General features: G+C 42.7%; 1 protein-coding gene across 1 annotated transcript; it reads right to left on the bottom strand.

The window, feature by feature from the left end:
- Positions 1–292: 292 nt before the first annotated feature.
- Positions 293–14,551, bottom strand: LOC140921587 (5'-methylthioadenosine/S-adenosylhomocysteine nucleosidase-like). The gene is made up of 7 exons (XM_073371588.1): positions 14,471–14,551; positions 9,962–10,001; positions 3,920–4,660; positions 3,439–3,624; positions 2,506–2,607; positions 1,864–1,949; positions 293–810 (listed from the first exon to the last, which is right to left on the bottom strand). The coding sequence occupies exons 3-6, from the start codon at positions 4,656–4,658 to the stop codon at positions 1,876–1,878; spliced, it is 1,101 nt and encodes a 366-aa protein (XP_073227689.1). The 5' UTR covers positions 4,659–4,660; positions 9,962–10,001; positions 14,471–14,551; the 3' UTR covers positions 293–810; positions 1,864–1,875.
- Between the last annotated feature and the right edge of the window lie 335 nt (positions 14,552–14,886).

Genomic DNA, 14,886 nt, shown 5'->3' on the forward strand with positions numbered 1-14,886 from the left:
GGAAAATTCTGGCAGGATCTCGAAATCTCAGAAGCGTTTTTGATAAGTCTCGAAGTCTCGTTTCTGCATGGTTTGTTTTTACTTTTTTGGAGTCTCGAAACTTCTTACCAAAGAGTCTCGGGCTCGGATTTCTAACTAGGATCTCGGCGTCTCGGCGAGTCTCGGATTTTACCATTCCCCACCCCTTCTGTTTGTATTTTGTTTTAGTTCGTTTTAAAGTCGAGCGAATGTGGGGCGAAATTATTTAAAGCTCAGTCTTTATTACCATAAAAGACTTCGGAAAACATGGAATTGCGACTTGTGATCAACTACAGCACAGAAACACAATATGTGAATTCAAAAACTTACCCCGAACCTTTCTTGGTTTGTTGAACAATGTACATGTTTTTAGAGTCTCGACATTAACAAACATGCGAAAGACTTGAATTGTGTTACAGGTTCAAAATGCAAGGGGGTGGCCAAAGATGCTGAAACGATTTTTATGATCCAAGATTTTTAACTTGATTAAACAGGGACTGCGTGCTTGATTTTTGAACGGCTTAAAATATTTTTCTCTAGTGAGCCAAGAGCCAACAAGAAATTTCATTGGCTGACGTTTTCAATAGCAACGGGGCTTTTAGTTGAAATCGATTGAAAACTGTAGGTTCTTAGAAATTAACAATTTTTTGATTTAATGAGGGCCTGCCTTATTTTATTCAATCGTATAAGAACTAAAACACAACTTATCAAGAACTAAAAAAATAATTGCTTCCTGCTTGACACCATTTCTATGGACAACTCTTGTGTGGAAGTGTCGACATGACGCAAATGCTGCGGATAAGTAAAGAAAAAAATGTCAATAACTTTAACGATAAAATACAACTTAAAGAAAACCAGCGTCATCAGCAAAAATGAAGTGATAGCGAATGCTAAGTTTTCTCGATACGCCTGCGCAAAGCTCTTATCCAGCTACACATTATGGCCGCACGTGGCGCTGGCCAAAAGGATCGCTGAGTGCTAAGCAGGCAGTTTATTGGTGTATGCTTAGTTTGTGGTTCGTAAAGAAAGTGACAATGCAGCGCGAAAGCTAAACAGAGGTATCAAACTCTTGCCCCTCCCTCATCGTTTTCTCGTTTGAATGGTTACACCACGAAACACGAACGAAAAATACACCAAACATTCCGCCTGCTTCGGAGGCTAAAAGAATCGTGCTTATGGGGATGATAATGACTTCGGCATTAGTTCGGCCCCCTGGGTTCCGCCTCAGGTAGGACTCATCAGCGAGGCATGTCTGTCATGTGGCGTGCAGGATGGCGTATTATCTGCCCTTTACTGGACCTGACAAAGCGCCAGGTCCACGCCTGAGTAGATAAGGATTACCAAATCTCACCTCCGCAGATTCTCCCCCCTCCCCTGGGTATCCCACTTAAAATAGCAGTTTTCTTTTCCGTTCTCCACAACCTCCCTACGACACAAAGAGGCCTCTCAGGGGAGGAGAGAGGGCTACCAACAAGATGGCGAAATAAAAACAAAAATGCGGAGTCATTCCTGCTGACTTTGTTTCTTTTTTTTTTGTCTCCCAAACGACCAACAGCTGCCCCTCGAAAAAAGGCCTTTTGGTTAGCTGATAAAAATTAAATCATGTTTAAAAGACCTTTTTAGATCGTTTGTTTTCCCAATGCAGGACATGTGATAAACTCAATGAAATTCTCTCTTTGTCGTTCCGTGCGTTATGCGCACATATGCACGCGGTGAAGACGAAATTTGAAGGAACTGTTCCCCGGAGTACGTATCATCACATTACGAACATCTCTTACTATTCAGCAGAGAGGGTAAGACCTAGGTACGAGATTATGGGCATAGCCTAAGATAATCATAACTTACTGGGTCTATAGTCTACTTGCGTCGCTTGGCAACCTGATCAATGTCTTCTGCTGCCTCTCTTTTCAATCCTTCTTTCAATGACTGCCCTGTTGAAACAGCAACAAGTACAAACAACTATGCAAATCAACAAAGTTTTTTCCCACCCCTCTAACACCCAGTCTCGGCGACTTAAATAGTCCACATTCGACATATTAAAATTTTAACATGACGCTGAGGCTTTCTCTTCATTTTTCTTCATTTGGTTTGACTTTCTTTGTGCTCAAGTCTCTTCTGGGGATTGGGAGACAATAGAGTCGTACGAAAAAAATGCAAAATTTTGTACCTAAAGGCACTGAGCTATGTTAAATGATATAGTCGAACGTTGGCTATTGCGATGAGCTTATTTCACCTGAAGTTTTATAAACCATCTATGTTTATTCATTTCATTACTAAATAAAAAACTCCACACTTCATCCGTGGTGAGGCACTACCCATAGACGTAGATAGTGGAAAGCGTGCTTTAGCTGAGAAGTCTGGGCATTCGACTGTTTCATTGATGAAGTGTGGACAGTGGGAGTGAATTCTATTTGTGAAATTCAGTTAATCGGGTGGTGAAATTTATTTTCAATGTCTATTCGCAGCTACCATATCGAGGTGCCTTACCGTCTGGATTGTCTCCCTGGGATGTAGTAAAAACGGACTGTTGGAACAATTTATCATTCATGGTTATCTCTGTCTGGGTTTGAGCATCTTTTGTCACTGAACCTGCAAAAAAGACGAATAACATACATAGACTGTTCATGGAGAAGATTACAATTTCCTATTATCTGTGGACTTTTTTCATTAGTATACTCATGAATCACAAGAGTATTTTATGTTTTTTTTCTTTTCAGACACAGTGTAAGAAGGCCACTCACTGGTCTACTCGCGAGGGCTTCTTCATTACTAAGTACATTTGATTCACTGTATCAAACACTAGTACAAGGTTTTTAAAAATGCTTTCACCGCCTTAAGGCAAGACCTTTCCTTCGTATTTGTGCTGAACGCACATCGTCGTAACACTGGAAGGTTATATTATTACGCATGCAGCGCGTTTTTGCAATATCAGGTGTTTAGTAGCAAGTCCCTGATCTAATTTGTCCCAAACAGCGTCACTGAGTAGTCAAACACAGGTTAACCAAGAGAATTGTAAATTGTAATTAGGACACCTAATGAAACATGATCAACGAATGAATAATCCCCCACTTCAAGGGGATTGGGTACCAGCTTTAAGCGCAATTATTTCTGGGATCATTTGAGTGGACAAGCGTTAGTTATGGTTGGTTAATAGTTGCCTTGAATACCATCGACCAATCACAGCACAAACGTTCCCAGGAATCGTTGCGGCGAAAGCTAGTACCAAGAACGAGAAGTCCAAAGACTACTGTAAAGCTGATTCAGAACAACGTGTATTGTTTTTTTAAACATAACATTATTTCGGCTGGCCATACCAGCCTTCTTCAGGTTTACAGATGTTACTGCACTTCTGTAGAAATCATATAAGCTAATACCCACTCCCCTTGTAGCTTCTGGAGTGGGGAGAGTTGTAGCAGTTACCTTCATAATGAGCCACGTGTTCAAAAGCGATAGGATCACTGAGGATGTGAGCCGTTAAAGAAGCGGCCATAACACTTGCAAATGGCCTCCAGGCGTCTGTTTCAGATTTCTTCCCATCAGCAAAGTCAGAAACTCCTTTAATAACGACCCATTCCATGTCCAAGTCGCGCGCGGCTGCATGGAGACCTGCAAGGAAAGTTTTAATTCTGTAAAAAAAAAACAACAAGACCACCCTACAGCAATCATCTGAGGGAGTCAATAAAACGTATTAATTAGTTAACTCAATTATACAAGTCAAAACTGCAACTAGAATTCTTTATACTCTATACTTGCTTAGTTTCGTAACTTCGACTGAGCGCATGTGGTGGGGCGAGGGTGTTCCCACATCAAGGGAAAAAGAATGCTATATATGCTTAACTTTGTAGGCAAGGGATCATTTTTTGCGATCTTTTCTTCAATCAAAAAGGGTAATTTATCTCACCGACACCCTCCATTTCTATAGCAGTGGCATCAGGGAATTGCTTGGTAAGTTCCCTACGTCGTTCTTCATTATCAACCACCTCTGGGCCACTCAAAATCACGCCATTTTTTATGACATTCACATCCAGATCAACGTCATTCTTCAACGGTGGCTTCCAGCCTGCATCCGCGTTTAAAATGAGCTTTGCAAGATGTTGCTTCAAAGGAACACCAATGCCCCGATATTGAATTTCATTTTGGGTTATTTTGATGTCGGCGTACATCTTCAACTTTGATGAAATGACCACATCTCCCAACTGGACTTTGTTGGCGTTCAAACCACCGCAGTATCCAACACAAAATACTGCTTTGGGCTTCACTTTTTCAACTGTATTTTTCACAGTAAGTGTAGAACCATTGGGAACCATTTCACATGTTGTTAGGGCAATTTTCCTTGCATTCCTCTCCTCACCGATTTTCCCGAAATACACATGTCCGAGATTTTTGTGATAACTTTTATAGAACCCCTGATTCAAAAAAGAAACACAACTCAGCAATTCGCATTCCTTTACAGTCACCAACAAAGCATCAACTGGGAGTTCAACTTGGTCCCAAGGTATGCTCTTTGAGGGAAGATCTCTTGTCTTAAACAGTCTCTTGGCTGGCAGATTTTTGACATCGATCGCTGGTGGATTTCTGTTATTGTTGTTGTTGCCCGAAGAGCCAGTAATTGATGCACCGGAGGCTTGTAAGTCTGCCATTTCTAAGTGATATGTAATATAGCAAACAAATATAATTATTATGTCAAAAATATAACTATAATGATCATGAGGCAAGTAGTACCTGTTTAGCTTTTCATTTTGTTAGGACCAGCGGTTACAAGTTTCTTTGTTAAAAAAAAAATTCTTAATAAAACTTTTCTAATTTTCTGTTTTCTTATTTTAAAGTTAACATTTCTCTTTTATAGTATCAGGTTATTATCATGATTATCAGTGTGATTATATATTGCCCGCCATCCCTTCCTTTTAAATTAACCAGAATCATTATTAGGTAGACCCCGAAGAAGAAAGACGCAGTACCTTTTGAAAAGTTAACTGTGCGTTTTATCCCAGTCTTACTTTATCTGTTAGCCTGTTACTTTGTAGGCTAGACGTGATGGGCACTTCAATATTTGGCCATTTGGACTAGCTTGCTGCTAAAGAGAATATGGTTTTCAAGGTGTTTCGTTCTAAACAGGCTACACAATTTCACTAAGACCCACTTTGGATTTCCTGACTGGAGGATACTCGTGGAATTTATTCACCAGATTTTACGTAAGTGATTAAGGGCTTGTTTACATACACTTTTACATGGAGCTGGGGGGACCCCAGGTCAAGGTAACCCACTTACGACCCTGCCATCCCGGGTGCAGTTTGCAAGATTATTTGCCTGGTGGTCGCTATGAATGTAGACAAAACAAAATGGCGGGCAAACGACGTGTTCTGGGGCGCTAATGCTTTTCTGTCGGCTCTTACTTAAGCTTGTTGCTTTTGCTAAACCTTTCATTATTGTGACTTTCTATTGTTACTTTTAACGATGCAAAGTCTACAAAGCTTCCGCTAAAGAATCAGCAGAAGTTGCTGTTCATGCATTTGTCACATCGAAACTAGATTACTGTAATGCATTATTATACGGCCTACCTAAATATCAGTTACAAAGATTGCAGTATGTACAAAACACGGCGGCTAGAGTTGTGTTGCAAGTGAGTAAGTTTCAGCATATCACACCTGTTTTGTGTGAGCTTCACTGGCTACCGATTCAATATCGTATTATTTTCAAGATTCTGCTCCTCGTGTATAAATCACTGAATGGGACATCGCCTAGCTATTTAGCTCAGAAACTACATTATCGTTCTCATACTAGATCATTGAGGTCTGTTAGTAATGAACTTTTAATGCAACCTAGATCGTATACCAAGACCTACGGAGATAGAGCATTCGCTGTTCATGCACCAAGAGAATGGAACTTAATACCCTATGAAATTCGGAAGTCCAACACCATCTCGAGTTTTAAAAGATCACTTAAGACGTACTTGTTTACTAAATTCAGTAATAACGGATCATTGTTTTTATAGATTTGTATATATTGCGTTAGTTTTAATTTTTCCCTTTTTTTATCATTATGAATATGGTTTAATAGTTGCTTTAGTTTTAATTTTTTCCTTTTTTACCCATTGGAAATATAATAGGATATGGTTGTAAATTTGTAAATATTTTTCAATAATGACTGTAAAGCGCCTTGAACATAGAATAAGAGCGCTATAGAAATAAAGTTATTATTATTATTATTACTATTAAACGCAGTTAGTTGTTCTGATGTACACACGAATCTGACCCCGGCTAGGCGGTCTAACCCACCTTAAAAATAACAAAATTTGACCCCGGCTGGTCCGAGCAACCCGCCTCGACGGGCCACTCCACCTATCATGTAAACGTGATCAAATTAAAACTAGTTACAACCAAAGGTTACGGAGTGCGGGCGACAACGATCGAAGGTCAAAACGCTTTTTCTCCAGCGCTGTGCTTTGCGTAGACACACGAGGTCAGGTTACGAGTGATAGAAGGTCCAAACGCACGTGATCATAGTGCGTTCTGTACATTCCACACATCCTTAGTAGAAGGCCAAACGAGTGCTGGCTACATACATGTGACGCATGCGTAATAACAACCTGGAAATTAGGATAGCGGGCTCCTCTTGTCGCCCGCAATGAGATATTATAGGGATAAAATGGTTACCCCAGTAACCCCACCTACCTAGGGTCTCCCAACTCCCTGTAAACAGGTCTTAACATTTGTTTAGGGCTTTTGCTTTGATCATGCCATATCTTTTATTACAACAGTGAGAACAATGAAAGGTTTTAAATCCCGGAATACCAGAACAACCTGCGGAATACTTAGGGACACACCTGGAACACCCCGAATAACCTGGTAATCGAAAACTGAAAAAGACAAGCATGAGAAACACTGACCCTAATCTGTAAAACGTTTTAACGATCTTTTTTTTTCGTAAAACTATTTTGACTTCGCTACGTTTACACCGCATGAGATTAGTTCCGGATTCATAAATGTTTCCAAATTTATTACATTAAGGGTAATCAGATCCACAGGGGTTCACATCGGCGGATCTAGGGAACGGACCCGGGGATCCCGCCCCCTCTTATTTTTAGACCAAACTGAGGCCAGAAAGGCCGAAAAAAAATTTTGAGACCGGTCCCCCCTGCCCCCGCTTATTTCAGGGTTTAAATGACCGGACTCCCCACTTATCTGAAGGCCTGGATCCACCACTAGTTTACGTACATCAGTAAATTCGAGAATATTCGTTCGGACATTTAGATTCCGAATTCAAAATCTCTGGACACGCGAACGAAACGGGATGCTCTTATTTCAAATTCACGTATCTATGCTTGTTCAGAATGTTCCGGACTCGTCATGAATGCGGTGAAAACTATTCTGGTGTAAAAAAATTTAGCCTTATTTTTTGGAATTCCTGAGGTGTTCCTTGTTAGCGGTTTTTGTCGCGTACTTACTAAAAGGTAAATTTCCACTGTCGCCATTCTCGTCCCCTTAGCCACTCGGCTTAATTTATAACCGACAAGATCACGTGACCAAGAAACGACGGGCTCTGGGGACGAGAATGCAATGTCGCGTAATTTTTACGTGCGCACGCGCGTAAATAAAATAGAGACAATGTACGGAAGGTCACGCGTAACATAAAAGTTGGACCTCGCTAAACTTTCACGTTTACGCGTAACCTGAGATTTTTTGCTTCTTTGGCTCGAGAGGGGAAAAAATAACGCCTGGTACATTCATTTGACAAGCCATCAATCGTCCCCTAATTTACATAATCTAACGTCTGCTTGATCTGTCATGTTATTAGCCAATCAGCGTTTACCGGACGGGAATCAAATTTTGGCGGGAATAGTGTCTCTTTCGAAATCAATTTTAGGGAAAAGAAAATGTTTAAGTCATTCAGATGGCGCTTCCTAAAAAACATTTTTAAATTTTTAGATACTGCTAGCTGGAGCTGCCGCACCTTTATTTAACAGCTACAAATAATAAAGAATTTACTGGTGAAAGCTCGTTGACTTTGTTCTGTGCTGAAAGCAGTGAAAAAAACGTTAGGCTGAAGCACCATATTTCACGAACTGAAAAGTGTTGTGAAAGCGAAGATCGCTCAGAATAATACTCAGGTTTCTGAACGAGGAATTACAGTCAAACCCGGTTCAAGATTCCATTCATGAATTGATTATTTGAAAAGTGAACCCGTTTAATTTCAGTGGCAGATCCAGGGTTAGGTGGCCCACAACTGTCACAAAACCAAAAACCTCACGGCAAAAACAAAATACCTCACGGCAAAACCGAAAACCTCACAGCAAAAACAAAGCCATTTTTTTGGTGACCGCCCCCTCCCCCGCTTATCTAAGGGTCTGGATGGCCGCCCCCCCCCCCCACCCCCCCTTATCTCAAGGTCTGCATCCGGCACTGAATTTGTCGCTTCTGTAACTTGTAGCCGGTATCAAATTGCATTCAAATTATCGGTGAATTTTTGACCGCAATTTTTAGTATACGATGAAATGGGAAATATTTCAATGGATGAAATTTCTATTTAGACATTCTTAAATTCCAGAAAAATTTCATAACGAACTGGCTTGTGTATTCAAAACGCAAACTGAAATCAACAACAACAACCTGATGGCGGCATTTCGGCCCATCGGAACGGCGCAAATCATCCGTATTGTTTCCTATTCAATCAGAAAAATGGCTGTTGTGCATGTGATCTGTAAAAAAAATGTATCATGCCCTCCTCCAGAAAACAGATTACAGAGATAAAAGGAGAGGGCATGATTGCAGGCTAGTTTACGCGTGGCCTTTCATACATTGCCTCTATTTCATTTACGCACGTAAACTTTACGTGCGTTCGCACGGAAAAACTGTACGCGACAGTGGAAATCAGCCCTAAATGACAAAATCGAGGAAATTATAAGGACCAACACTCAAACTAATTAAATTTAAGAAGAAAAAAACTCAAATTAATGTGGTTCAGATATTTTCCAGTGACAAGGCAAAACAATCAACTACCTCGCCTACAATAAGACCTACTAGCGAAAATCAATTAGCAAAACTATGACTAGAATAGACAAAAATGCTGTCTCGAGCGGAACCATAACTGAATTAAGTTTGTAACGGGTAAGAACGTCATTGTGGCTCAACATTTGATTCGAATTTCAGGCTAACGTAAACAAATTAGATAAATCTCTAAATAATATTTTGGGAAATTTATAAAAGCTTCTCAGACAGTATCCTACGATTATTTCCATCAGTACGTGATTTCGTAGCACCTCCTGCTGGTTGATCGAGAGTGAGTTGAAAGAATTCACTGATTTCCCGAGTCTGCTTTTCGTGTTCAGAATAACTGCACGCACAAAAAATCACTCCTCAGAGCTGCCAGTAGTGCTATATAGGGCAATACAATAATTGTAAATGAACGATTTTCAGAAATAGCCGATGGCGTAACCCATGCTGAGACATTCGGCTCTAATCACAATTCTACCAATGTAGGCTGAATAAAAATTCGAATCTAACAAGCTCTCGTTTCATCATTTTCAGAATCTTTGTATGGTTTAAACCTCTTCGATCTATGGTTTACAGAAGGTTTGCTTCCAAATTTTATACATGACTGAGTGTATTCAGTTCAGCTGAAGGTCGCCACGGAAGACGGACACGAACACGTCTTTAGAGCGTCGTCTACATTCAAATCTAGAAGCAAATACTATCTTGTTTCTTAAATAATTAAGTCGGCCTTAAGGATCCTTTCGTACAAATTTGAAAAAAGTTTCACATTTAGTCTGATCCATTTGCTAACAAGGAGCTCATATAGAAAAATCACGATTGAAGACGTCGACTGGACTGCCGGACTGATAAACTATGGTCGGTTCGAGTCGAAGGCAAACTAGGCAATTACACACTCACTAACAAGATTTATGATTGATATGTAAATTGTTACTCTATAAATCTTTATACAATACCTTGGAAGGAGACAGGTCCGTCTGTCAAAAAGCTTCGTTACTATACTGTAGTATCAGGCGAAGAAGAGAGGAGACTCCGAGTAAACACAAGCTAGCACGAGGTTTATTCAAGATGGCCGACCTCAAACCCAGCATGCAATGCAAGCCTAATCCTACATCCCCCCCCAAAGGGAAAGCTATGTAAATACAACAAACGAACAACAAGAGGAAAAATAACAACAAATCAAAATGTTCATGTGAAGCTCTAAAGCACACACAGTTCAATGTTCAACTAAAGATTCAAACGTTCTGGAGGCCTCACAGTTCTTCCTGACCGAGTTGTCAGGACTGCAGGGTTTGGACTTTGTGGAGGTACGCACTCTTCCAGTGTTGTTCCGAGGGTAGCTACTGGCACAGCTGTCTGTGGTGATGGGGGCACCTGCGGAGTCTGAGGCCTTAGCGGAGTGCTGGGCACTGGCAATACAGGGGTGACATGTACTGGCGAGGCAGGATTGACATCACCAGCTGGCATGGCTGAGTGTTGTTCGGTCTCAGCGGGTTTTGCTGCCGCTACTAAGGCAGAGCGGTTTCGTCGGAGTGTGCCCTTTTCTGTAGTGACTAGGTAAGATCGGGGTTTCTCAGTTTTCTCTGTCACCAGGCCATACCGAACTTGATCTCTTATCCAAACTTGGTCACCTGGTTCAAGTGTTGGCAGTTCCTTTGCTTAATGACGCTTTTCAAAGTTGCGCTGTTGGTTCAACCGATACGGGCTTTCCTTTTCTTCTACCAACTGGCGGTCTTTTATCTGCACATTAGGGTACAAGTTGCCTGGATGAGTTGGTAGCTGCGTTTGCAGACGGCGTCCCATCAGTAGTTCACTGGGTGAGTAGCCATTCTGTAGAGGAGTTGACCTGTAAGTCAAGAGGGCGCTGAAGATGTCTTTGTTTTTCCTCAGCATGGACTTTGCTGTGCGAATGGCTCTTTCGACTTCGCCGTTCGCCTGGGGGAATTTGGGTGAACTAGTAACATGTGTGAAATGGTATGCTGCTGCAAACTGTCGAAAGGCCTCTGCACTATACTGTGGCCCGTTGTCTGACATTATGACATCTGGAATGCCATGTGTGGCGAAAACCTCCTTGAGTGCTTTTATGACTGAATGTGAAGTCTCATCAGGGAGTTCCTTGATGTCAAACCACCTTGAGTAATAGTCAACCACAATGATGTATTTTCTTCCTTGAAAATCATACAGGTCTGTTGCAACCCTCTCCCAGGGGCGGGCTGGGAAGGACGAAGGCATAAGTGGTTCTCTGGGCGTTGGTTGTTCCTTGGCACATGTGTGGCATCGGGAGATCAATTCACCAATTTGAGTGGAGAGTCCTGGCCACCATACGGAAGTGCGTGCCCTGGATCTACACTTAGTCAGACCTAGGTGACCAGTGTGAATGCAGTCGAGGATTTGTAGTCGCATACTCCTTGGAATTAGTATACGATCATCATAAAGGAGTAGGTCATCAACAATCGTGAGGTGGCTTCTGTTTTCCCGATATGGGCGCAGTACCGGCTGGTGAGGCATGTAGGGGGGCCATCCTTGAAGGCAATATGATCTTAAAAGGGAGCATTCTTCGTCTGTCTTCTGTGCATCTCTTATCTGCTGTAGTCGGTTTGGCGTGGCAGGGAGACAGGAAGTTGTCCGAGTTGAGAAGGCCTCTACTTCTTCAACAAGTAGCTTATCTTCTAACCCTGGCAGGGCAACAGGAGCACGTGAGAGTGTATCTGCAGTGACTTGATGTTTTCCTGGTACATATTGAACTTGATAGTTGTATCTCATAAGTCTCAGGCGGAAACGAAGGATACGGGGGGGGGGGCATCTTTGAGAGCTCCGATGAATTCAGGAGTACAGTAAGTGGTTTGTGATCTGTTTCTAGGGTGAAAGGGATGCCGAGCACGTAATCAGAGAACCTCTCACTAGCCCACGTAGTCGCAAGGGCTTCCTTCTCAATTACGGCATAACGTTTCTCTGTGTCACTGAGAGATCTTGACGCGTAACACACTGGACGGCGCTGTCCATCGTCCTGAACCTGAAATAATACCGCACCAAGTCCTGTGTTGGAAGCATCTGCTGAAATGATCGTTGGGCGGTTTGGATTGTAATAAGCCAGTACTGTCGGTGACACTAATGCTTGCTTGATCTGCTCAAAGGCTTTTTGCTGGGGTTCACCCCAAACCCAAACACTGTCTTTGCGTAATAATTGACGGAGGGGGTCACTGAGGTCAGCCAGGTGGGGAATAAATTTCCCAAGATGGTTTACCATCCCCATGAATCGCTGTATCCCGGCGATCTCTGAAGGGACTGGGAATTGGGTCACAGCGGTGGTCTTCTGTGGGTCTGCATGGAGTCCAGAGCTATCAATGACGTGAGCGAGGAATCGGATTGAAGATCGTGAAAACTCACATTTGTCATTAAGGGTCAACCCAGCGTCTTGCAGGCGGTGAAGAACAGCTCGTACGCGTCCATCATGTTCTGACTGGTCCACCCCGTGAATGAGGACATCATCCATCTGACAGAGTGTCCCTTCCGAGCCCTCAAGTATCTTGGACATAGTGCGTTGGAAGATCTCTGGCGCAGAGCTGATACCAAATGGTAGTCTGTTAAAACAAAAACGTCCAAATAGTGTGACAAAGGTTGTGAGCAGTTTTGATTCGTCATCCAAGGGAATCTGCCAAAACCCACTGTTGGCGTCGAGTTTGGAGAAGATCTTAATGTCTCCCAGTTTAGCGAGGTTCTCATCCACTGAAGGCATTGGGTGTATCTCACGCTGGACGACTTTGTTAAGGTGAGTCAGGTCAACACAGATACGTACACTGCCATTTGGTTTAAGGACAGGGACGATACCGGCACACCATTCAGTTGGCGCTGTTACAGGCGAGATCACTCCTTGCTGAAGCATTGTTTCTATCTGACTTTTTACCTTTGGAAGCAGTGGATGGGGGATCTTCCTTGGATTGTAGAGACAGAAAGGAATAGCATCAGGGCGAAGTGGTATGTGGCATTCAGTCTTCAGCTTTCCCAGTCCGCTGAAGAGCGCTGGAAATTCGGCTTTGAAATCTGTTGGCCCCGTGTTCACCTCTTCAACATCTTTGTCAGCACGTCTTATGAGCCCTAGTTCAACGCAGGCTCTCCTGCTGAGTAACGAACACTTCTGATTATGCACCACATATATAGGCTCAGTTAACTTTGATTGTCTGTACTTAAGTGTCGCATAGAACAGACCTTTCACAGGCAGTTGAGTGTTCCCAGGACCGCGTAGAACCTGGGATGTCTTAATTAATTCAACATCTTGTAGCCACGGTACATCATCGCTAAGAACAGTCACTGCCGCCCCCGTGTCAAGTTTGAAGCGTGTTGTACGACCATTCACTCCTATCTGTGCAGACCAATAGTTCTTATCACTGCCGATCTCACCGAGGAAGTGTATGTCTTCCTCCTCTTCTTCTTCTACTGCATGTACCTTTCTCGGATACGATTTCTTGCTGAGACAGACAGACTGGAAATGTCCCTTTTTGTTGCAGTTACTACAAATAGTGTCTCTAGCTGGGCAATACTTCCTGTCATGGTTCTGGCGTCCACACCAAAAACAGGGACGGTCATTCTTTGAGAGCTCTTTTTTTTCTGGACGTACAGGTTGGTTGTTTGTTGCTTGTTGCTTGTTGTGTGAGCGTGGCTGACTAACGTAATCAACTTCGTTTTGAGTCTCTACCCCACGGACTACGGTGCGATTTTGTTTTCTTGCTTCGGCTTGTCTGCTCATGCGAGCAGCGTCCGCGAGAGTGAGGTCAGATTTAGCTTGTAGGCGGTCGGACAGTGTATCATCGAGGACTCCAACAATAATTCTGTCTCTTATAAGTTCATCCTTCAGAGTTCCGTACTCACAATTTTCGGCGAGGCGGTATAAGTCTTGAATAAAGGTGTCCACGGATTCACCGGGGTTTTGTCTTCGTCGATTGAACCGTGCTCGTTCAACGATAACATTGCGGCGGGCTGCAAAATAACCATTGAGGCCTGTTTTGACTTCGTCAAAGGAAGCGGTTGCTGCGTTTATGCTTAACGTTTTGACGATGTCATCCGCACAATCCCCCATTGCATAGAGAAATGTTCCCACTTGTTCCTGGTTTGATTTGTTTTGAAGACCAGAAGCGATCCGATAGCGCTCAAAATGTCGAAGCCATTTGGGACACATGTCTGCTTGATTCGTGTTGTTCGCTCCTTCGAACTTGCTCGGGAGCGGGAGAGAGTTTACAGGCTGCCTAGGCTGTACAGGTGGATTAACGGGTGGAGGCGGATTTTCAACTGCAGGAGCATCTTCGGGTTGGTCTCCCATTCTGTTTTATGGCGTTGAATGGGTCAAGGCCGCTGCCACCATGTAGTATCAGGCGAAGAAGAGAGGAGACTCCTAGTAAACAAAAGCTAGCACGAGGTTTATTCAAGATGGCCGACCTCAAACCCTGCATGCAATGCAAGCCTAATCCTACATATACTAAAGATAACTCAGAATTCGGTGCCGGTAAAAGGAGGAATGAGTTTGTGGCACAAAAAATGGCACGTGGCATGGCTTTGGGATTGACATATTAATTATGTGGAATGTAATATATGCCGAATGACCCAAAGAAATAATATAAACTGAAAAGTGCGCCCTTTTTTGGCGCCAATCAATTTGCAAACGCAGCCGTTGTTTTAATCAGTAATTTTGCACGGTGACAATCAAAAAGCCACGAAGGCTCATTGTCGATTAGCATTTTCCGCACAGCTTCAAAGATTCTTCTTGCCTTTATTAGTCGGGCTGTATAGCAGCACCCATACTACAGCACGAAAGTCGTCTGTTGAAGAAAAGATGTTTTGGAAGGTCACGCTCCCTTCTACTTTAATTTTTCTGCAAAAGATGTTTGCA

This window comes from Porites lutea, chromosome 12 (assembly GCF_958299795.1).
Source record: "Porites lutea chromosome 12, jaPorLute2.1, whole genome shotgun sequence".
Taxonomy (NCBI): domain Eukaryota; kingdom Metazoa; phylum Cnidaria; class Anthozoa; order Scleractinia; family Poritidae; genus Porites; species Porites lutea.